Here is a 24,334-nt window from a genome sequence, read left to right as displayed (position 1 = left end):
AAGTGGGGTCATATGAGTGCCTGGCACTTTAGCCTATGAACCACCTGTAACTTTTGGATTTATTCTGGTTGTCAATACTTATTAATCCCTGGGGATTTTACTATTTAAAATCCCAATGCTGGTTCCACCAAAATTGAAGAGAGAATTGGATATTAGCAGGTAAATCCAGTTGATAGGAAAAACCAGTCGACTAATTATGACCAAGACTTAAAATACATCTGGAATAAAATCAGGGCTTCCCCTTTGCATGTTCAAGCACAGTGCTGCTGAAGATTCTGGGTCAGGCTTATGGAGCTCTGAGGAACTCATTCGGAATACACTGGATTCTGACTTATACTCTGGTTTAAAATATACCTCAATAATTCTAAGATGAGTTGTGCCAGTTCTTTATTCAGTAAACCATCCCAGCACTTCCTGTTCTTAGTAGTTCTTGTGGAAATACATCCAGTTATGTGTAGCATGTCAACAACTGTTAGGTAACATTGTCTAGCTCAGTGGCTTTCTGCTCCATTACTGACCTTTGCAGCTTGTAAGAAGGGCAAATTGTCTGGAAGGGTTGCCAGCAATCTCAGTGAGTGGGTACAGAGATGTAAAAATCTCTTGATAGGGATTCATCACGCAGCAGAAACTTTGTGTAAGAGCTGTACTGGCTTCTGGGCCATTCCAAGATCTCACCTCCCCAAACAACTGGCCAAATGTCTGCCATTTTCCTGCTATAGATACAACACTCCCCTCCCCAAACACAATAATTAAAAGAAAGGAAACCCTTTACATGCTCAAGAAATATTAGAAATGAAACCTCATGTGTTAATTGCCTATGAGTGTTTCGGAAAGATGTTAGGATATTTATCCTATTTCTCTAATTCAGAATAACTTTTCAAGCTACATTGCTTATGTGAAGGACAAAGGACAATTATACTGAGAAAAATCATCTATAAATAAAATGGATGGGAGGACATTCCACTTCATTAGATAGACAGGCAAGTGCAGCACAGTGGTGAGCTAGTCAATGAGCAGGCTAACACACTGCATTAAAACTCATGTTTTTACTCGTTATTCTATTGAGAAAGAAAAAATACTTCCACTGTTAAATGGGCAGGGAAGTGATAATTATTACAAGCAAAACAATACTCTGACAAAGCAATAGATAAAAGAAAAAAATTTTTAGCTTGTTCCTCTAGAGAGTTACTGCGGGAAGTATGGGTTTTATACACATTTTTGTATTGTCTTAGAATGAAAGGCATTGCTGTAAAAAAAGTAAAAGGAAGGTTATGAACTTTTAAAACATTAAGGAAATATAAAACCCTTTCGTCACAGCTTACTATTGTATACCAGTTATAAAATACTAAAACACTTACCTTTACCCTGCAAGCTAAGTATAGGAAGGCTCATTTGTAAGTATTTGATGGGGTAATAATCCATAAGTATTTTCCAGCTTTCTTTATCTGCCTCTCTCTTTCTCATAAAATTTCAATCTCTTCCCTGTTTAAAGAAAGTGTCCTGTAAAGAAAATAAATTGTGTGTGTGTGTGTGTGTGTGTGTGTGTGTGTGTGTGTGTGTGTGTGTGTGTTGTAATAGTACATCTGGACAAAAGATACAATTTATTGTATTTTACTTTTGACACAAAACATATTGTATTAAGTTGCTTTCTTTTTAATTTTCAGAAATCTGAAAAGTTTCTTTTATTTGCTAAAGTATGACATTCTGTATCACCTGTTTGGCAGACTTTGTCAAGGTCTCCTTGTTTGCTGTGTCTTCATTTGCTTAATGAATTGCGTGGAAAAGTCACTGTAATGCAGTGTGGGGTGGGGGAAGGGAGTGGGAAATGTTTTATGGGGAAAATTATAAGCCTAATACTATGAAGTAACATCTAATGAAGTTCTGTTTAAGTGCAATATATTTATTTCTGCCAGAAATGTATTATCAACCTTATGTAATATTTGAAGCATAACATGTTATTTGTAAACAGCTAAAATTATATATTATCCCGAATTGTACAGAAGCACGAATGTGTGGATATCAGTTTCTTTTGTTAAGAATGGAGTTGTGTTTATATAGATTAACACATTTACACTTTTTATTATTTACACACAATGACTTTGGGTGGCTGTATTGTCACCTGATAAAAAGATGAGGATTGGATGGTACTGGGGTTCAACTAGCCATTCCCAGATATGATGTCTGGGTTATGATGCCCTGTTGTAACACTGTTGTTTAAGGAAGACTGCCATTGTAGTCCTATCCTTCTCTCTTTCTAGTGCTACTCAATTATTTTCACTCACTTATACCATGGAATAAACTCTCAGAGACATGATTTTATGTTTCTTCTATCAGTTGACCCTGAAATTGATTTTATGTAGCTTAGAAACTACCACTTTATCCAAATCATGAGCTGATGGGACACATATTGAACCTTTGGCCCATATCCCAAAGTAATTCAAAGCACATTTTTTAAAACAACAACAACCATAGTAGTTTTGGCAACTCTAGGAAATCTAACAGTGATCTTCTGTCTATATAATAATTTTGTAAATTGACTGAGCATATTTTTCTTTTGGTACAGATCTACTCAGAATGCCATGTTGCATTTCTACAGATCCTCAGCTTGTCTTGGTGTTTCATAACAGAAGTATCCAATTTGTCAGTGCTTTATAACATGTCTATCTTTAATTACCTTGAAGCTGCATTTGTTTCCGATTTGATCATTAAGACTTTTTTCTCCTCTTGTTATGTATTGACTTATTTGTTTTTGGCTGTTCTTCAATTTTTGTCACAAGGAGCTATTTCAGGTCTATCTTATACCTTCCTTGCCAGCCTTTTCTAGAAGGAGCCCAGGATCCTTTTCGTGGGGAAGGTAGTAGAAATCAAGTTTGGGTGGCAGATATGCTCATGTGGCACGTTTATGAAAAAAACCCATATTGCAAAGATGTCAATTCACAACTTTGAGCAACAGATTCAGCACAATTCTACTCAAAACCCCAGCAAGTACTTTGCTTCTGTAAGTAAATTTATTCTAAAGTTTATATAGAAAGGGTAAAAGATACATAATGCCAATTCAATATTGATGAAGTAAGTCAGAGGACTAGTCATGCCTTACTTCAAAACTTACTACAAAGCTACAGTGAAACAAACAATGTGACATTAGGTATTTTGTTATTGTTGTAGTTAAATATGACTAGCTCAAAGCAAAAGGATAAAGACCCTCACAGCACACCCACACAACATGAATAACTCATCTGCATAATTAATCAAGGAACAAAGACAATTCATTGGAGATTAATCTTTTAGTATTGGTACTGGAATAGCGCAATATCCATATGCAAAACTATGAGTTTAGACACAGAGATGACAGTTATAAAAATTAAATCAAAATTCATTATATGAGCATTATAAAACTTTCACAAGACGGCATAAGAGAAAAATCTGGGTTTTTAACTTAAGTTTCTATTGTAATGGTAAAATGTCATGACTAAAAGTTATTTGAGGAAGAAAGGGTTTCTTTCATCTTATAGACTGTAGTCCATCATCTAGGGAACTCAGGGCAAGAACCTGGAGACAAGAACTGAAGATGAAGTCATAAAGGAAGGATGTTTTAGTGGCCTGCTCCCCGTGGCTTGATCAGTCTGATTTCTTATAGAACCTGGAACCACCAGCCCAGGGATGGCAACACTCAACAATGAGCTGGGCCTTCCCTAATCCATCACTAATTAAGAAAACATACCACAGGCTTGTCCATAGGGTACTCTGGTGGGGTTATTTCTCAATTGAGATTCCCTTTTTTTTCAAATAACTCTAGATTGGCACAAAATTAGCCTGCCTGTGGTGATATATTATTTGTGATTTATTAAAGCTTGTCTGGATATTCAGAAAGCAAAATCACCCACAAACTATAGAGGTCAGGCTATAAAAGTGGAGATATACACCTTTAATCCCAGCAGCCATAGAGGTAGGTGGTGGCGGTACACACCTTTAATCCCAGGACTCGGGATTGAAAGGTAGATGGATGTCTGCTAGTTCAAGGCTACACTAACCACATGAAATCGATACAGTACTAAAAGAAACAATGCACACAAAGGTGATCTCAGCATTTGGGATTGCATGCCTTTAATCCCATCACCAGGGAGGTGGAGACAGGAGGATACAGCTGGGTGGAGAAAGGAATAAAAGGAGGAGGAGACAGGAACTGAGAGCTTTTGCCTCTGAGGATTCATGGAGACAGGCTTGCTATTACAGCTGGGTAGAGGTAAGATCTACTGACTTGGCTGCTTTGATTTTCTGATCTTCAGCTTGAAGCTTGAACTCCAGTATCTGTCTCTGTTTTTTTTATTTCTCTGCTACACCTGGCCACTTGTAGTTTTCCCTTTAATGTTTAACAATACAACACTGAAAGTGTGATTCATTAACCCAGTAAGTCAATCTTGGACTATGTTAAAATGAAAACTCCTTGGGCTCAGGAGGTGCTTGGTGGGTAAGGCACTGGCTGCACAGTGTGAGGACTGGAGTTGTCATCTTCTGCACCCATGTACATGCCAAGCAGGCATGAGGTCACCTGTAATCCAGCCATCAGGAGGCAGAGGCAAAGTCCAGTCTAGCTGGCAGGTAGACTAGCTCAATCAGAGAGCTTTGAGTTCAAGTAAGAGACCCTACCTTAAAATATGAGGTAAAGAATAATGGGAAAACATTATCTTCTGGCCCCACAAGCATGTGTACAGACATACACTTGCACCTTTCACACGTACCTATATTCATACATATGCTCATACACATATAAACACACAAATGTGTATCAGACACATGCACAGGCAAAAATGAAAACTTTTTTTGGATGATAGACAATATTAAAACAATGAAAACAGTGGGAAAAGACCAGGACTAAATATTTTCAAAATACAAATGTGATAAAGGGTTTTCATTCATAATACAAAAGACAATTTGAAATTGGACAGAAATAGGCAAGCAACATAATAAATAAAGGTAAACATCTGAATACATAATCATATGTTTTGTAAGAAGATATGGGAATGGAAAATAAACATGAGGAGAGGTATTTGATACTACATGTGATTAGTGAACCATACATTAAAAAACAAGTTAAGTAGAACTGGACATTGGCTTCAATACCAAGTGCTGGTAATGCTGGCACAGTGTGAATACAAATTAGACTCCCATTCACTGCTTGGGGAAATAAACATGGTCCAGACATCATAATAGTTTTCCATTTTTTTTTTGCACAAAGCTAACATTCTGTTATCATTTGACCATTATTCTATTTACCTATTATTATCCAAATGATCTAGTTCTGTCAGACAAAAATTTTTGGGTGATTTTATAGCAGCTTCTTTCATAATTATCAGGTCTTGAAAACAACTAAGATACCTTCAACAGGTGAATAGATGATCAGATGTTGGCACCTCCACCATCTGCCCAACAAACTATTTCTTGGTGATAAAAAGAAATGTGTCAGGCTGAGGTGTCACTTAGTTGTGGAGTACTGGCCCATTGTGTACTAGGCCATGGTTGGATCCTCAGCAATGTGTCAAGAAAGGAGGAACTAAGAGAAAAAGAGGAAGATTACAAGGAAAAGAAGAATTAAAGTAGAAGAGGTACTGTCAAGCTGTGAGAATTGAAGCAATCCGGATTTTGTTTTTTGTTTTTGTTTTTTTTTTTTTTGAGGGGCGGTGAACAGAGTCCAGATTAGTTTTAGAGATCCAAATAATTCTAGTATGATAATTTAATAGTGAGTCTGAAAAATTATGCATTTGTCAAAATTCGTGGGATTGGACAATTTTAAGAATTAACTATAATGCAAACTAGAGACTAGTTACTAAGAGCGCAACTAAGACTGGGAAACTATATTATTACACTGTGAAATAATCAAATAGGCAGTATTTTTCAAATATCTGTGTAGTGTTATTTTGTACTTTCTTTTCAATAAAAGGCAAATTTTAGACTGAAAAAAAAAGAGCGCATCTATATTGGATTATCAGTTACAACACACAGACTACACTAATGCAAGATATTAACCACCAGGGAATCTGTGGGAGATGGGGAAAAAAGAGATATGGGAACTCTGCTTCTGCAAAATTTTCCTGTGGACCTGAAACTTTTCTAAAAAATAAAATCTGTGAACAAGACAATAGCACACTGTCACTGCTTGCTACTAGGATAGCTATGCTCACAAGGATGTATAATAGCAGACTTCAGCAAAGCTGTGGGAAAACACCACCACCCCCGCATATATTGATTATGGACATGGAAAACGGCATGGCCCCTTTAGAAAATATCTGACTGTTCATGCAAAGGCTAACCATGAAATTATCAGGTGACCCTACAGTCTCAGTCTCATGAACATAATTCCTAACATTCAAAAGGGGAAAATGCAAATTCCATCAAGGATGAGCACACAAATAAAATGCCAGGCACCCATACAATGGAATAAGGAAAACATTGCAACATGGAGTAACTTTGAAAACATGACGCCAAATGAAACAAGCCATCCAGAAGTGACTACACATTGCACAATCCTGTTTATATGAAATGTCCAGCACAGGAGTGTCTGAAGTGAAAGAAAGCAGAGGGGACAGAGAAATGGGAAAAACCGCTACTGGGTGTGGGATTCATGTCAATCACAGTAAAATTTGGACTGAGAGAATGGTGCTTGTCGTACAGCTGTGAGTATCCTAACGTTGGATTACAGACTTGAAGCATGAATGTTATACTGAAATTATTTGTCACGAAAGTTATTATCACATGCGCACACACACGCACACACACACACACACACACACACACACACACACACACACACACGCACACGCACACACACTCACACAAGCAGATTACCTCTATTTTAATTCTGTAGGTTTAATTTGTCTACTTTCAAAATTTCTGAGTATCAGACAAATCTCATGTACTTGGAATTAAGGGTGCTTTCTAAAATATTCTTCCTACCTCGTTTTTTCTTTAAATAAGGTATTTCTGATATCTCACAGATTTGAGACCTAGCTTATCAATTTATATAATTTCATTTTCATCTCTTCTTTCCCCCCTGAGAAAGGTCATGGCTAGTTCTTGAGCTCTCCAGAAGAAAATTATTCCAAGCCTTGGAAAAGTAATAATTATTGCTACAGTGTGTAGGACTTTGTGTGCAGTTTCTTAACTTCTGCAGTAACTCTGTGAGGTAGATGAATCATGAGTCTGAGATTAATTACACTGATATGGAGATGCCAATCCTACCTTCACTCAACACTAAGATACCAGGTACCCCTTTAAACAAACATTCCTAATTTGTCTACTCTCTTGGTTCATTTTCTGTTATAACAAAGTACCTGAGTCTGAGATGACATACAAAGAGGGTTTGGCATGATTTTGGTGACTACAATGTACAAACACCATGGAGTTGGCATCTGGGTAAGTTCCACTGGGCTTTCACAACATGGCAGAAAAGTGGAGACAGGAATAGCCATATGCAGAAGGGATTCAAGAAGTCATATTTTCTTGGTGTTTCTGAACCAGGTACACATGCTTTATTAAGAATATAAAAGCTGGGGTTGAGAGGATGATTCAATGGCTTAAACCCTTTAAAGTTATGTAATTTTCTTGGGTGTGGGTGTATCAGTATTTTCATGGGAGATGGACTCTGGTGTCCCAAACAGGGGTCTGGTGGTCTCGACCTGTAGTGGTTAATTTGGATTGTCAACTTGACCATATTAAGAGCACTGTCCAGGCACACTGCTGGATGTGTCTTCGAAGGCATTTGCAGAAAGGATTAATCAAAGGAGGAAGACAGGCACCAGCTTGAGTTGGGGTCCACTTGGGCACCTCACCCCCTTTTCTGTTTATTGGTTCTGATGTGAACAAGCACCCATCACTTTCCCTGGAAGCCACAGAAGCACTTGTCATCAGGCTTTCACTGCACAACATGCCCTCAAATTGAGAGCCAAAGTAAGCCTCTGCTTCTGTGAATTCAGAGACATGCAGAGGCCACACATGGTTGTTCTATCACACACACAAAGTGCAAAGACAGTTTTTAGTAGAGATAATGTGTGGAAGGAAATCTTTTATATAAAAACAGACTAATTTGAATCACCTAGAAATAATAGCCTTCCAGAGTTACACACATGCCAACAGCAAAGTGTATAGCTGAGACACGAAGATCTCAGAGTAGAGCCAAGCTCAGCTACATGGTAAGACCTTTTTAATACAAAAAATTGTAACACGTCACCAAACAAGGAGATTGATTTTTATCTTTGATCTTGTAGGCAATGTCTTACAGAGGGATAATTAAACAAGATGACTAAGTGATACTGCCCTAGAATTTTGAAATGAGATCCAAGTACAGTTCCCATAATTGTGAGGTACTAAGAACTTTGTCACCATCTTTGTGAGTAATTAATTTGTCAAAGGCCCTTTCTATCTAATGAGATGAACATGCAGTTTTTGTCTCCTAGTCTGTTTATGTGGTCTATTATGTTTATTAATTTACATATGTTGAACCATCTCTGCATTTCTGGGATGAAACCAACATAATGATGGTGGATAACTAAAAGATTTTTATTTATTTATGTAATGTGTATGAGTATTTACCTATGTGTATGTCTGTGCACCACATCCATGTAGTGCCCAAGGAACGAAGAAATGGTGTTTGATCCTCAGGAACTAGAGATACAGACAGTTGTGAGCCACCATATGGGTGCTGGGAACTTAACACAGGTCCTAGGGAAAAGCAGTCAATGTTCTTAACCTCTGAGCTATCTCTCCAGCCCCATAGTAGAAAATATTTTGATGTGTTTTGAATTAAGTTTGCAAGTGTTTTGTTGAGAATTTCTGCATCTATGATCACAAAGGATATTGGTCTATAATTTCCTTTTTTCCCTTGAGTTTTTGTGTGGCTCAGGTGTCAGGATAATTGTGGATTCATGAGAAGAATTAGGAAATGTTATTTCAGTTTCTATTTCACAGAACAATATGAGGTGCATTGTTATTAGTTCTTTGTTTAAGGTCTGCTTAAATTCTGTCCTGAATCCATCTGATCTTGGGCTCCTTCAGTTGGGAGGGTTTTTTCAACTAAATTAAAATTTATGTATTTAGGTGTTTGACTGCATTTATGTCTGTACACCATGTGTATGCCTGGTACCCACAGAGGCCAGAATTGGGCATCAGATCTCATGGAACTGGAGTTACAGACAGTTGTGAGCTGATATCTGGGTGCTGGGAATCGAAACTTGATCCTCTGGAAGAGCAACCAGTGTTCTAATCTAGGGTGATATATTATTTATGATTTATTAAAGCTTGCCTGAGGAGCCAGAAACCAAAGTCAGCCTCAAGCTATAGAGATCAGTCTGTGGTGCTACACACCTTTAATCCCAGGACTCAGGGTTAAGAGGTAGATGGATCCCTGTTAGATCAAGGCCACCATGGCCTAAACAAGAGTGAAGAGTAACAGAGCTCATGCCTTTGATCCCAGCACCTGGAATCACATGCCGGTAGTCACAGGACTCATGAGAGATATTTAAGACAGGAACAAGGTCTCAGAGCTGGCATTTATTCTCCAGCCACATTGAGGATAGGAAGACATTGACTCTTAGGATTTTCTAGTCATGTTGAGGAGAGCATAGCAGTCTGGGATTTCAGTCCTAGGTTTGGTGAAGCCAGGATCTTCTTTCAGCCTGAGCTAGAGGAAAGAGCAAGTGGCCTGCTGCTTTGCTTTTGTGATCTTCAGCTTAAAGCTTGAATCCCAATATCTGTCTCTGCATCTTTTATTTATTGGTGCAGCACTGAACTACTGAGTGAGTGACCTCTCCAGTCTCCGGTTGGGGAAGTTTTAGTTATTCCTTCTACTTTACTAGGGTTTATGAGTTAGTTTAAATTGTTTGACTTTGGTAGGTCATATTTTCCAAGAAATTCATCCATTTCTTTTAGGTTTTCCAATTTGGTTGAATACCAGGAAGCTATCTATGATTGATTAACAGAGTGCCTGCCATGAGACACATCAACCACACTCCAGGGCAAGTCTCATGCACAGGAGTAGTTGTCTATTGCAAAATGAAATGTTTGTTTGCTTTCTTTTTGTTTTGTTCTGTTTTCTTTTATGATTTTTAGGTCTTTAAAAGTTAATTATTTACTAATTATTATTTTTTGAGAGAGAAAGAAAATGAAGTTGTGTGAGTAGGGAGGTGGAAAGAATCTGGGAAGAGCTAGAGTGATGGCTCAGTGGTTAAGAGCACCGGCTGCTCTTCTAGAGGACCTGGGTTCATTTCCCAGCACCCACGTGGCAGCTCACAAGTGCCTGAAACTCCAGTTCCAGGGGTTCTGATACCTTCACACCAATGCACATAAAATAAAGTTAAATAAATTGTAAAATAAAAAGGAATCTGGGAAGATGGGTGAAGAAAAATAATATGATCAAATATATTGTATGAAAAAATAAAAATAAAATTAAAAATGTAACTAAAGCAGAAAAAGTATGTTAAAGTATAAGAAACTGTGAAACAGCATGAAAAACATTCTACCTTTGAATTTTTTAAAAAATTGTGTTTATTGGTGTTTTGCCTGCACATACATCTGTATGAGGGTGCCGGGTCCCCTGAAACTGGAGTTAGAGACAGTTGTGAGCTGCCATGTGGATGCTGGGTACCCTGGAAGAAGAGCCAGAGCTCCTAACCACTGAGTGATTTCTCCAGCCTCTAAATCCCAACCTTTCTTGCATAAGAATATTAATTAAAGTTAAATCAGTTTTGTTGCATTTTCCAGTCATGAGTGGAAAGTTTATAAAAGTTTCAGAATTGTGATGATTGAACTGTTGATATACCTTGTTTCATATAACCAGACTAGATGTAGATGGAACTTAACTGCCTAAATTTGTGCCTGTGTATTTGTTCAAAGCTAAAACCACACATTGAACTTAACAGAAAAAGGAGGGCCCCCCCAATGAAACAAAATGAAGTCATTCATATTTGGGAAACTAAATACTGTGCACAAAAATTAGTTAGGTGTATGAGATATGTAGTGTAATTGTCTTCATTTGGTGTTACATTTGGAGTTTCTTTAAATTTCATATTTAGTGCACTGATCTACTACATGTAATTTTTTCATGTTCAAGTGGACTTTTCCAGGCAAGACAGCATATGCTTCTAATCCCAGGACTTTCAAGGCAGAGACAGGAGTGTCGCCAACAGGTCTAAGCTGACCTAGAAGTAGTTGTTTAGACAAGGACTAGGGAAACCGTGGTTTCATTAAAAAACAAAACAAAACAAAAAACTACTTTAAAATACTGGTTTATAGGTCGTTATTGCCATCTGCTGGATATACAGCTTAGTTGCATTTTTCATGAAAAACAACCCTCTTACTGATCACTCCGTTCACAATACCTAGGAAATGGAAACAAATCTAAATGTCCTTCAACTGAAGAATTGATAAGAAAATGTGTGACATCTACACTATGGAATACTATTCATAGGTAAAGAAAAACTAAATCTTGAAATTGTCAGATAAACAGATGGAATTAGAAAAGATTTGAGGCTCATAGCTCCAAGTTTCCAGATGTGAGTATATATACTGGAGTGACTACATAAACCAAAAAAGCAAAAGGGGTTATTGCTGTTCCTGGGACGATGGGTTTGGGGAGCAATAGAAAGGGACGAGCAGGCTGCCAGTGATCTGATGGGGAAAACTGGGATATGACAGGCATTAAATAGAGAGGGGAAGGCAAATACAGAAGGAGGCAGACAAAAATGAACAGTAAGGATATCCTAAGAAGTCATAAGTAATCATACTATAACTGTCTACCTAAATGCTTATATAGTGTGCAAGTTGATGTATAAATACACATAGTATAGTTTAAATAAAAATTTTCTGTCAGGGCTGACAGTGTTCTCTCCAAAGGCCAAACATCATCTAACAAGAAAACCCCAACACCAGGTATGAGAAGCCCACTTTTGGGTGGTTGGTTAGGGCTGCTCAAGAGACTCCCATTATAAACTACTGCTATTGCCCTTGACTGTCCCTCAGAGGTGGAAGGTAAGTCCCTATTGCTGAAGACACCATACAACTTCAGTGGCCTCAGAGCTGGAAATGATTTGAATGCTCTCTTTCTGGGGACTAGCTTTTATAGTAACATAAGGAGACATGCAAGCTTCCAAAGGAGGGAAACAACCAACACAGTCTTACCCAGCTGTGATGCCTGTGAATCACACTGACCAGAATGACACAATAACCTGAAGGGTACAGTAGTGCTACACATACCTTAATGGTAACTGGCTGGTCTCTAATTGGACCTAAGGCTCACAGGTACTGGAAACTTAGCCAAATATCCAGAGCTAATAAAGTCATGAGTCTTGGTGGCGAACCTACAGTCGCCACCTAACTAAACCAGCATAATTCCATTTGCCTGCAATTTTCAAGATATCATTGTTTTTAACCACTGAGTAGTACTCTACTGTGTAAATGTACCACATTTTCTTTATCCATTTTTCAATTGAGGGGCATCTAGGTTGATTCTAGGTTCTGGCGATTATGAATAATGCTGCTATGAACATAGTTGTGCAAATTTCCTTGTGGATTTGAGTATGCATTCTTTGGGTATATGCCTAAAAATGGTATTGCAGTATCTTGAGGTAGATTGATTCCCAATTTTCTGAGAAATTTCCATACTGATTTTCAGCTATACAAATTTTCAGTCTTCACCAGCAGTGTGGGAGTGTTTCCCTTTCTCCACATCCTCACCAGTATAAACTGTCATTGGTGTTTTTTATTTTAGCCATCCTGACATCCTCAGAGTTGTTTTGATTTGCATCTGAGTTGTTTGGTTTGCATTTTTCTAATGGCTAAGGACGTTGAGCATTTCCTTAAGTGTCTTTCCATCATTCAAGATTCCTCTGTTGAGAGTTATCTGTTTAGATCTGTATCCCATTGTTAGTTGGATGATTTGGTCTTTTGATGTCTGGTTTCTGGGTCCTTTGTATATTCTGGAGACCAGCCCATGGGTTTATTTTTCTTTTAGCACCGTATCCTATTTTGTATTATCACTAACTTCACTCAGAATGAATTAGTGGCTCCAGTATTGCATGACATTTGATGTGGAGGCTATATCTAATTTTATTGACAATAAATAATAGACCAATGAATATCCATATAAAAGATTATTTTAAGGGTGAACAGAACTAGATTTTATTTGTAAGAGATGGACCGTATGTAAGAAGAACATGACTGTACAGGTAGTTGGAAAGAATTAACAAGAAAGGAAGAGATAATCCTTATACTCCGTTCATTATTGCAAAATGCAGAGTTAAAATGCACACATTGAAAATAAGGTGCTTCATTTTGACTTTGTGTATTCATTTAAGAATACTTTTTGTGACAGCTGAAAAGGATGACAAAACTTGTCATATTAGGATTAGGGAGGCTGAGAAAGGAAGGAGTTCAAGGCCAGCCATACAAAGTGTGTCTGTGTTTGTCAAACAATAATTAATAATATCTTGTATTTTCCCTTATTTTTTATTAGTTCAAATTAGGAACAAGCTTGCTTCACATGTCAATCCCTTCTCCCTTTCCCTCCCCTCCCCCAACCCTCCCCTCAACTCCCCACATGTCCCCCACCCCATCCACCCTCCACTCCCCAGGCAGGGTAGGGCCCTTGATGGTGGCTCCCCAAAGTCCACTACATCATCCTGGGCCAGTCCTAGGCCCTTCCCTATGTGTCCAAGCCAAGAGTGCATCCCTTCACGTGCAATGGGCTCTCAAAGTCCCTTCTTAAACCAGGGAAAATTACTAATCCACTACCAGGGGCCCCCTAGAGTGCAGAGACCTCCTAATTGACATCCATGTTCAGGAGTCTGGATCAGTCCTGTGCTGGCCTCCCAGACAGCAGTCTGTGGTCCATGTGCTCCCCTTGTATAGGCCAGCTGTTTCTATGGGTTTCACCAGCCTGGTACCGACCCCTGTGATCATCATTCCTCCCTCTCTGCAACTAGGTTCCAGAGTTCAGTTCACTGTATATCTGTGGGTGTCTGCCTCTGCTTCCATCAGCCACTGGATGAGGGCTCTAGGATGGCATAAAAAGTAGTCATCAGTCTCATTATAGGGGAAAGGCATTTAGGTTATCCGCTCCACCATTGCCTAGATTGTCAGTTTGTGTCACCATGTAGAACTCTGGAAATATCCCTAGTGCCAGATCTCTCCTGGGACCGATAATGGCTCCCTCTGATATCTTGTATTTTACAATCAAAATGGACAGACAAAATTTACATCCTGTTAAAATATGAACGAAGTAACATATCCCTGATCCTCTATTTCCTATTCTCTGAGTAATAAAACATCTTGAGCAACAAACAGTACCAGGAATGTAGAAATGCCTCTTGAGAAAAATCTTATAAAGCAATAAATTAGCAGCAACAGCACTTACTTGTTTCACAGGTATTGGATTTAAACTAGTGGGCAGATGAATAGAACCGCCAGTGAGTGCTCTAGATGTTAAGTGAAGGCATAATTAATTTGGACTAGAAAAAGGGCTTGGAGCTAGAAGAGAGCTTTTAAATGAGCAGCATAAAAGAAGGCTGGAAACATCATGGGATAGCATGGAGGAGAGAGAGAGAGAGAGAGAGAGAGAGAGAGAGAGAGAGAGAGAGAGAGAGAGAGAGCCTCACTTATATCCTATCCACCGGAAGATCTGTATCCAGGGAAGTGGAAATTAAAACTGGAAAGGTAGATTGGGAAATATTACTGAAGGTATTGAGGAGTAAACTAACGAGTTTAAACTCTGCGGGATATGGGGGAGCCATTAGCATTTCCATGAAGATGAACTTGGTCAATACTATGGTGATTGTGGCTGTTGGAAACTCAATGATGTCCTAAAATGGATGCGTGAAGTGGTATGGACTGCAGCCTTACAGACTGACATAAGACCCGGAATGCGGTGGCGCTTCCGGTTTAGGGAGGTGGTGAACACCTGAGCCAGCCAGGTCTCCGGGCATAATCTAAGCTACTTCGTTGGAATAGACCATCTTACTTAAAGAATGAGCTAACGAGAGCTGTCCTGCAGGGGGAAACCGAGGTGAACCCCAAGACCCAGGCCCTGGAGCAGGCCATGCCACTGTCAAGTCCCGCTGGCTTGCTCGCGGGCTGCACGTGGAGAGCGCAAGGCTGCCTGGACCCGGTAGCCATGACGACGAGGCTGACCGCAACGGCGGCGGGGGCTGGTCGTTGAGGCTGCCAGGTGAGTCCGGCCCCCCGGACCTCTCCCTGCCGTGACCCAGCTCCATCCACCTGAACACTGACTATGAGAAGATGGTGGGGCCGACGAGGAGTAAGCTCAGGGAATCGTGCCCCGACCCGCCGCAGTCCTCCCGGTCCGGGCAAACCAGGCGGAGGCGGGGCTCAGGGGCGGTGGAGCCCCCGCTGGAGCTCAGCGCGCCACAGGAGAAGCCCAAGAGGTCCCTGCTGCAGCCTCTCCTCCTGGACGGCAAGAATCTGCCCGGGGGCGCCCGCCACTATGCGCAGCGGAGGATGCGAAATCTGAACGCGCAAAATTACTTCCAGCTGGAAGAGGTCACCAAGATCCTTCTTCAGGGCCGCTTCCAGTTCCTCCACAGTCTCCTGGACCAGCTCCGCGAAAAAGTGCAGGCACTGCAGATACATCGCTTCTCCCACAGGACCCTCTTTGGCGTAGGTGAGCAGAGCCTGCTCAGAGGGCTCCAGTCCCGGCCAGGCAGGATTTCCTCCCAGCCTCAGACACGTGAAGGTTTACTTGGGTTTTGGAGATTTCGTTCACCAGCGTTTGATATGTTGGAATTGTTGATGGTGGGATCTGAGAATCGTATGCCACAATTCTCAGCCTTCTAGTTTCTGTTTGTGGGATTATCTTGTGGGCTTTCCCGATTTAGTGGTCACCTGCATGCCCCAAAGTTACCTCATCAGAGCAGCCAGTTAACACAAGTATGTAGAAGTGGTTGGAGACCTTCCGGACAGAGTTAGTTTCCTTTGTATTTTAAATAAAAGTTTCTTAGCTGAGATCACTAATGGTGGCGGAAGGAGGAGAGTAGACAGTGTAGCTGACGATCCTCATTTACTTCCATCCTCCTGATCTTTAAGGGCAGCAGTCTAGGAGTTTTTCCATGTAAGCATTTCCTCCGTCTATACCTCTAATTTTCTGTAGCTTCTGAGGGAACTTAACTGTTGCTGCTGTCTGGTATTTTTAGTGTGAGCTTTGGTAGACTAACTGCTGATATGAATGGAGACACAAACCCCTTAATACAAGTTATTGTCGCCTCTTCCCATCATATGCTACTTATTTTGCTGCTGAAGGAAAAATGAGTTGTCACATTGAAGTGTTAACCATAATTGAGGAATAACTGAAATTCATATTTGGATTTCCATCTGCTGTCTATGCCAACAGACCCATGCCACATCCACAATCAACAAGGGCTGTTTTCTCAAATCCAAGCTCCAATGTACTGAGGTGTGGCACATGGGAGTTACCCACTAGGGGCTAATGGAATCATGACTGGCTTTATTAACTGAGACACAGTGAATATTTAAGAATGGAAGGAGAATGTAGCTCGGGGAGGACTTGTCGAAAACGGTGGAACTTGAGTTCTAGCAAAGGGCTAATATATGGTTGTATGTAGTTGGGAACAGGTGTGTGTGTGTGTGTGTGTGTGTGTGTGTGTGTGTGTGTGTGTGTATTTTGCTGATAGAATGGGAGGATCTGAGTCTTAACAGTAAGACAGTGTGGTGTGAAAATGAAATTGGAATGGAGGGAAAGACATGAGGAGTAAGAGGAGGATGCTACTGGGAGCAGCTTCATAGAGTCCAAATCAAGGATGTTGCAAGGCATTTTAACACTCTGTGAAGACATGGATTCTTTTCTTTGTTTTTTTAAGTTATTTATTTTTAACATGGTAATAAAATCACATCATTATCCCCCTCCTTTCCTTCGCTCAAATCCTCTTGTGCATCCCCTTGGTCTCCTAAAAATTCTTGGTCTCCTTTTCTTTAAATGTTGTTTTACACACACACACACACACACACACACACACACACACACACACACACACTCCTAAGTACATAAATACAACCTTCTCAGTCCATACAATGTTACTTGTGTGTATGTATTTTCAGAGCTGACCATTTAGTACTGGCTAACAAATTGGTGTGGTGTTCCTTGGGAAGACTGTTTTCTTTAAAAAAAAACTTTATGAATAACGAAGTGTTCACTTTATATACAAAAGTGTTATATCTATTTAAATTATGAATTGCTCCCATTCAAGAGAACCATTCCATGACATTTAGTAGCTTTAGTGACATTATGTTGTTGGCACTGAACTCCCCCCGCCGAAAGTTGCTTGATCACGGTGTGCTTTTGAGATTATGTAGGTTGAAGTGTATGCTGTGGACTGGAGAGGGACTGAGAATGGAAGCAGAAAGAATAGTTGGGAAATTCTTCCTAGAACCAAGCTACAATGGTCAAAATGGTAGCAGCAGCAGGAAGAATGAAGAGAAGAGACCGACAGAAAAGGTAGCTGGTGAGATTGGAGCAGAAGCAGAAGAGGCAGGAAGGGAATGAAGACCATTGCTTTGGGCGTTATCCACATCTGAGTGAAAGTTGAAACATTAGGTGGCAAGGAGATTTCCAAGGCAAACCCTGATATACAGAAAGAAAAGGGTCAGAGTAAAGACATTTATGGAAAATTTTAAAGTTAATTTTAAAGGACAAGTGGGAAAGGAAAACTGAGATGTTGGTAAGTACCAATCTTTTGGGAAGTTGTGGCAGGAGAGGATGAGAGACACTATCAGCTTTTGAGGATCTTTGGAAAGATTAATTGATCACATATTTGTATGAATATGTGTATGTGGGGTGTGGTGCGTACACGTGAGTATGGGATGTGCGCGCCACTGCACAAACAAAAGTCAGAGCAGGACTTGGGCTGTTTTTTTCTGTCACTCTCTACATTACTTGCTTGAGACAGCTGAAATATCAGCTCACCATTTAGTCTAACCTGGCTGGCCAGTGAGCTCTCAGTATCTGCTGGTCATCACCCCAATCTTGAATTATATAATATGTAGCCACGCTGGGTCCTGGGGACTTGGACTAAGGTCCTCATGCTTGCAGAGTAAGCTCTCTTACTCTTGGAAGCCATCTTTTCCATCGTTTCATTTTGAAAATGTAATTGTAAATATTTTCTACTATATATCACTAACAAGAGAATAACAAGAAAAGAAGAAACAAATGTAATCAAATAGGACAATGTCTGTTATTGTTAAGTGAACTTTATCTCAGGACATTTTCATCCAGTTAAAGGTCCAGCTTGCAAGTTTTCATTTCAGAGTGGTACAGAGAACATTTGCTTTTGTTTTCAGTGAGGGAATTCATAGTGTCTATGGAATCATTGCTTTAATAACCCTTTGAAAACATAAAGAACATTTTTAGCTTGAACATAGCACAAAAACAGACCATGGGCTATAGCTTGCCCATCCTGATACAACACAAGCAAATCTGAGAAGAATTTAAGATGAGCCCAGCATGATAGTTACAGAGGCAACAAGGAGCAGGGTTGGGAAATTCAACATGGCAATTTTATGTTTCTTCATTGAATTACTTTGCATTTATTCTGTTAGCAAAGATGAATAGTTTTTAAAATTGATTTAGAAGGTTTATGTTGGTGGTTTAGGAGGTGTCTTGCCCAATGTACTTGAGGCAGCCGTGGGAAATCCTGATGGATCTCTGTAAGAAGTGGGGGCTTCATGACATTTAATTTGTCCGGCCTTCCTCCTTGTTCCCAGCTCCATGATGTCCTTGAAGACAGCAATCTCTGGGTCACTCACTGTGTTTGTAGCTCTGCAGAAAATTGCAAAGCTAGAGCAGCATGGAATTGGACCTGTTCCTCATTCCATGCTAGTCTCATTCATGGGGCTCAGCTTTTTCCTTGAGAGTGCCTAGATGCAGGTGCTCATCGGGAACTGGCAGTTCAGCAGGGCCTGAATATTACAACTTAGTTTGCAAATGCATGACTACACAGGTGTTTTTTTTTTTTTTTTTTTTTTTTTTTTTTTTTTTTTTTTTTTTTTTGCATTTAATTCCCACTGATGACTGATGAGTGCAAGGGACAGTGTTCTGGGCTGGATTCTGTGGGCCAGAGTGTTTTCTGAGAGAATCATACCTGGGCATAGTGTATATGCTTTAAAAACATTTTATATAAAGTAAAGAGTGAATAAGAAACAACAGAGAATCATACTGAAAAGTCACAAAGATGAAGTCATCCATCTGATCACTCTTAAAAAGAGGGATATATAAAGCTTCCAGGTCCTTCCCACCTGCAGAGGGAGCATGGCTCAGTTTGCTTTCCATCCTTCTGGGCTGTTTTCCTGGCTCAAGTAGAAGCAGCTGGCCAGCTGGCTTAGTGAGCTCTTACTCTAGGCATGAGGCACATTTGAATTGCTAAGTGCTTATTTTAAAACGTCTAATAACAAAGCAGTTTTTAAATTATTTCTCTTTTTCTTTTCCAGCTGCCTTTGTGGGGATTTTGCACTGGTAAGATTTTTGTCTCAGCTTGAAATACATAGGAATAATGGGTTAAATTTTGTCACTACTATTTGTAAACAAAAACATCTATACTTGTGCCACTTTACACCCATGTATAACTTTTGTACAAAGTATGTTGGCACAGTCGTATTTACAATGCAGATGCCCTGGGGATAGTAAAATATATTTTATGTATATAGGTGTTTTGTCTGTATGTGTGCCTGTGCACCATGTGTGTCCTCATGGAGGCCAGATGACGGTGCCAGATTCCCTGGAGCTGTAGTTAGAAGTGGTTGTGAGCTGCCACGTGGGTGCTGGGTCAACTTAACTGCTGAGCCTTCTTGCCAGCCCCACAAATGAACATGCTTTTGCTTTACCAAAGACTCAACACTATTTCTTTCTATCTCTCATCCCCCAAAAGCTTTTTGGTTTATCTCACTTAAATCTGTCACTATCCTGTAGTACCTGTACATTACTGTTGAAATAAGTTTAGAGCTAAGGCCAGGAATGCTTCTGAACTAAACTCAGGAAAGAAAACAAAGTTTACAGTTTTTCTGAACTGATAATGGTGGTGAACATCTGTAATTCTAGCACTTAGAGCTGAGGTGGAAGGATTATGAGTGTGAGGCCAGCCTGGGCTACCTAGTGAAACCCTGCCTCAAGACAAGCAAGTCTTTTCACAGTGGTAGGTCTGAAAGGCTTTGAGCCTGCCAGTGTGCATTCATGGGCTCTCTCTTGTATAAAAAGTTTTGTTTTTGTTTTTGAATCACATGTAAAAACAAAAAACCCTGACAATTTCATCTGGAATATTTTCATTCCTACATGAGCTCAGGTTTTGTAGACACAGGAAGGTTTCCTGGCTAGTGTTTTTCTGCCATCTTATCTGCATAGCAATTTTTATGTGAGCACTGAGGCTGAACCAGGAAAAGCCATTCCTCTACACTGTCGTTGTCTGGCATATGACCTGCATGTAAATCCAGGGGAGAAACTATGTTGATATATGGACTTTTGTTTTTATTTTTATTAGGGAGTGTTTTATAAACTGGACAATATATTCCCTGACTATGATAAATTTTGCCACACATACTCTTTTGTCACTAGCAACAGCTGTGCATACCTTCAAGTACGATCCTCTGTGGGGGCAAAAGGCCATTCTTTGTTTGGATTTATACTTCTTTTAAAATTACTTTATTTAAAAGTGATTTCACTTGAACTAAATCCAAAGTGATTTTCTTTTAAAAATTTTTTTATTTAAATGTTTTCTTTCATTTTAATACCAACTACAGTCCCCCCTCCTCTTCACACTTGCCCCCACCTAACCCTTCTTCCACTCCTCAGTAAGAATAAGGCCTCCCATGGAGAGTCAACAAAGTCTAGAATATCAAGTTGAGGCAGGACCAAGCCCCTCCCCTCTCTATCGAGGCTGAGCAAGGTATCTCTCCATAGTGAATGGGCTCCAAAAAGTCAGTTCATGCACAGGTCTCGCTGCCACTGGTTCCACAGACTACCCAAGCTACAGAAATGTCACCCACATTCAGAGAGCCAGTTTGGTCCTATGCAGGTTCCCCAGCACTCAGTAACCCAGATTCAGAATGACAAACACAGTATGTGCTGGGATTAAAGGCGTGCGCCATTGCCACCCAGCTCTTCCTGTGTTCTTAAGAAGCTTGGCGTGGAAGAAGAACCAAGGGTGCCATAGGAATTTATATTTGCGAGTATGTGGAAGAAGGGAGTTAAACAACTTGGAGTGTGTGTGATGATGAATAATAAATGCTCAAGAATATACAAGTTTCATCAGTGAATTGTGAAATTATCTCAACATTTATTAGAAAATTTGTTTTCATTTTATGGCTTTCTGAGTTCGGAAACTGTTTAAGTTCTGGTTTTGAAGCCCACTCTCATTATGTTTCTCCCTTCACCCAGGATACACTTAATAACGCTTTTTGAAAATGACCGTCATTTTTCTCACCTCTCATCTTTGGAACGGGAGATGACTTTCCGCACGGAAATGGTTCGGTTCTTTCTTCTAATTAATCTGTGCTGTAAGGATAGTGAGACAATAAGGTAGAAACTAAATAGGAACTGAAATGGATTTGGGGTGAATCACGTTGTCTTTAGGCCCTTCCCTCGTGAGTTGGCCAGTACACCACAGATGCTGCCACTGACTTTCCTTTCCCTCCAGTAATCCTCTTGAAACACCTAGGTTCCCGGATGGAATATATCATTAATGTTTTGCATGACCCTTGAATACCTCAAAGGTGTTATTCCGAAGGCTGGCATATAAACCACTATTAAACAAGAACATAGCTGAGGCAGGCCTTTGGGTACAGACACTAGATGCAGACAGCAGTCCTGTGCTTATTTTATTTCTGTGAGGACTGGAAAGGAGCCTTGTATCTGATTCTTGGTCATCTACTTGTTAGAGAGAAATCATCTCAGACTAAAGAGGCTGTGGTGAAAGTGAAGGGGATGGATGGATAGACGCACACATTAGAGTGGCTGGCAGAAAACAATAGCTTATTAGTAACAAAAATCATTTGTACATTATTTTTTCTAAATGTAGACATTGGCTTACTAAATATCATTTAGTAGTTGTATAACTGTATTATCTTTATAAGCTGAAAGGAAAATCAAAACTGTGGAAAGGACCAATTAGGAACCAGCTTGCATTTATAAGCCCCTGGTGTTGTTTAACTGGGTCACATGAAACAGGAATGATTGTGGAGTTTCAATTATTTGGGGGTACTTGCTCGACTCTTTAAAAGTTTGTGTTACTATCTATCTATCTATCTATCTATCTATCTATCTATCTATCTATCTATCCATTTATATTGGAAAACAGCAAATTTGTGATCAAAATAACACAACAGTATAGTCTCTAGAACCCTTGACTTTTAAGTTGGAATCTCCTTACTGGTCTAATGAGGCCATGCTTCCTGTGCTGGAATTACCAGGGCAAGGTTATGTCTTTATACACAGCATTTGTGAGTAGTGAAGGCCAGCTCAGTCACCAGCTGTGGTTCTGAAGTAAGCTGGACCAGTTGCCTGATGCTGTTGAGCACATGTTACCAGTTAACAGAGAGGCATTCCTTTCCAAACTCGGGGATGCATTTTGGCATGAAGATGCCCCTGTTTTTGATAGAATTTATTATATGCCAACTTCTAAGCATATGGAAAAAGGAGATTTAGTCAAGTTAAAAGCACGCTGACTGGATGCATGTCTTAAAGCACCTTCAGTGCTATATACAACCATCCATTTAATTCAAATAATCTCAGACCTCTGGAAAACTTGAAAGAATCATAGAGTGGGTGCCTGAAGACACATGCTTCTTAGTCTGAGAATGTTAACAGCAAGGAGTCATTGGGAACTCTTTCTCATGGTCTGTTTTTTTTTTTTAAAACAGAAGAAAGATGATGTAAAAAATGTTGTTCTTAAACTGTTCTATAAATAATTTAGCGTTTTATTGACATTGACAGTGTGTGCCTTTCTTAAAAGGGACTTTATTATTCCTACTTCAAGACAATCATCGAAGCACCTTCATTTCTGGAGGGCCTGTGGATGATCATGAATGACAGGCTAACTGAATATCCCCTGGTAATCAATACAGTGAAACGCTTCCATCTTTATCCAGAGGTGAGGCATCTTTAGAAACAAATAATGGTAACAGACTATTTCCAAATAAAAGGGGTTAACATAAGGACATCAGAGAAAAATAGAGGTTTATTATTTTAGGTTTGTTAACTGTATGTAGATGTTTTTAAGATTTGATCACAGCACAAAGTGTTCCTCTCTTAAAGTTCAGACTTTTGGTTCTCCTCACATGATCTCAGGGCGTACACCTTAGCATGGAAATAGTAACTAAGGCAGTAGACAGGACAACTGGGACCAGGGCTCTGCTGGGAGCAGTCTTCTGGCTTTGAGGTCACAAGGACAGGCATGGAGATCATATGATGGGACAATGAGAGTGGCAGCATCGATGGCTTTGGAGTTGCAGCAGCAAAGTTAGATTTATTTGGTCATATGGCCAGAAATCCATGAGTGTTTTTTTTTTATGTTTGCCTTACAAAGTATGGTTTTTAATGGGAGTCTAGAAATTTGAAAAACAACAAAGCACATTGGGAATCTTCATTTGTGAATTCTTTTTTTTATTGAAAATACATTTAATGTAATATATTCTGTTCACTGTTTCCCTTCCCCACCTCCTCCTAGATCTTCCCCACCTGTCCAACTCCTCCTCACCTTCTTTACCTCTCTCTTTGGAAAACAACAATCAAACAACAACAAAAAATGAGAAAAAAGGAAAACAAGAATGTAAAAGAGACAGACACAAACAAACCTATAGAAATAGGAAATTGGAAATCATAATGTACAAGCAAAAGACCAGTAAGACAAAAAAGGCAAACAAAGAAATATGAGACCAAAAATATACAAAAAATACCACTGAGTTTTATAATGGTCATCTACTTCTGGGCATGGGTCTTACCCTTAAGTGTGGGTAATATTCCCAATGAGACTCACTTGGAAAAAACTAATTTTTCCTTTGCAAGTAGATGCCAACTAGAGATAGCTTCTTGGTTAGAGATAGGAGCTGGTGTTCATTTCTCATTGTCAGCATCTGGAACCCTTGTCTGACTTAACCTGTGCAGGCCCTGTCCAATTAGAGAGTTGTTGGTTAGTGCCAAGCTCTACACAACACTGCTGCACTCTTAGGGTTACTGTGCCATGCATATCTTGCTGAGGTTAATAGGTGTGTTAATAGGTGGGTAGGACTGTTGATTGATTCCCTCCATTGTAAGCTTGCATGGCAATTCCTGGTA

The 24,334-nt window shown here is 39.8% G+C and overlaps 1 protein-coding gene across 1 annotated transcript in view; it reads left to right on the top strand.

Annotated features, from left to right (window-relative positions):
- The first annotated feature begins 15,282 nt into the window (after nt 1-15,282).
- The window catches only part of Dpy19l2 (dpy-19 like 2), a 129,285-nt gene continuing 120,233 nt past the window's right edge, over nt 15,283-24,334 (top strand). Inside the window, exons 1-4 of the mRNA XM_027411697.2 lie at nt 15,283-15,664; nt 19,501-19,525; nt 21,440-21,527; nt 23,013-23,150. Coding sequence (XP_027267498.1) covers nt 15,283-15,664; nt 19,501-19,525; nt 21,440-21,527; nt 23,013-23,150 — 633 coding nt within the window. The remainder of the gene's footprint in view (nt 15,665-19,500; nt 19,526-21,439; nt 21,528-23,012; nt 23,151-24,334) is intronic.

Source organism: Cricetulus griseus, chromosome 4 (genome assembly GCF_003668045.3).
Source record: "Cricetulus griseus strain 17A/GY chromosome 4, alternate assembly CriGri-PICRH-1.0, whole genome shotgun sequence".
NCBI lineage: Eukaryota > Metazoa > Chordata > Mammalia > Rodentia > Cricetidae > Cricetulus > Cricetulus griseus.
Note: the sequence above shows the minus strand (reverse complement) of the source record. Positions and strands in the feature narration are given on the sequence as shown.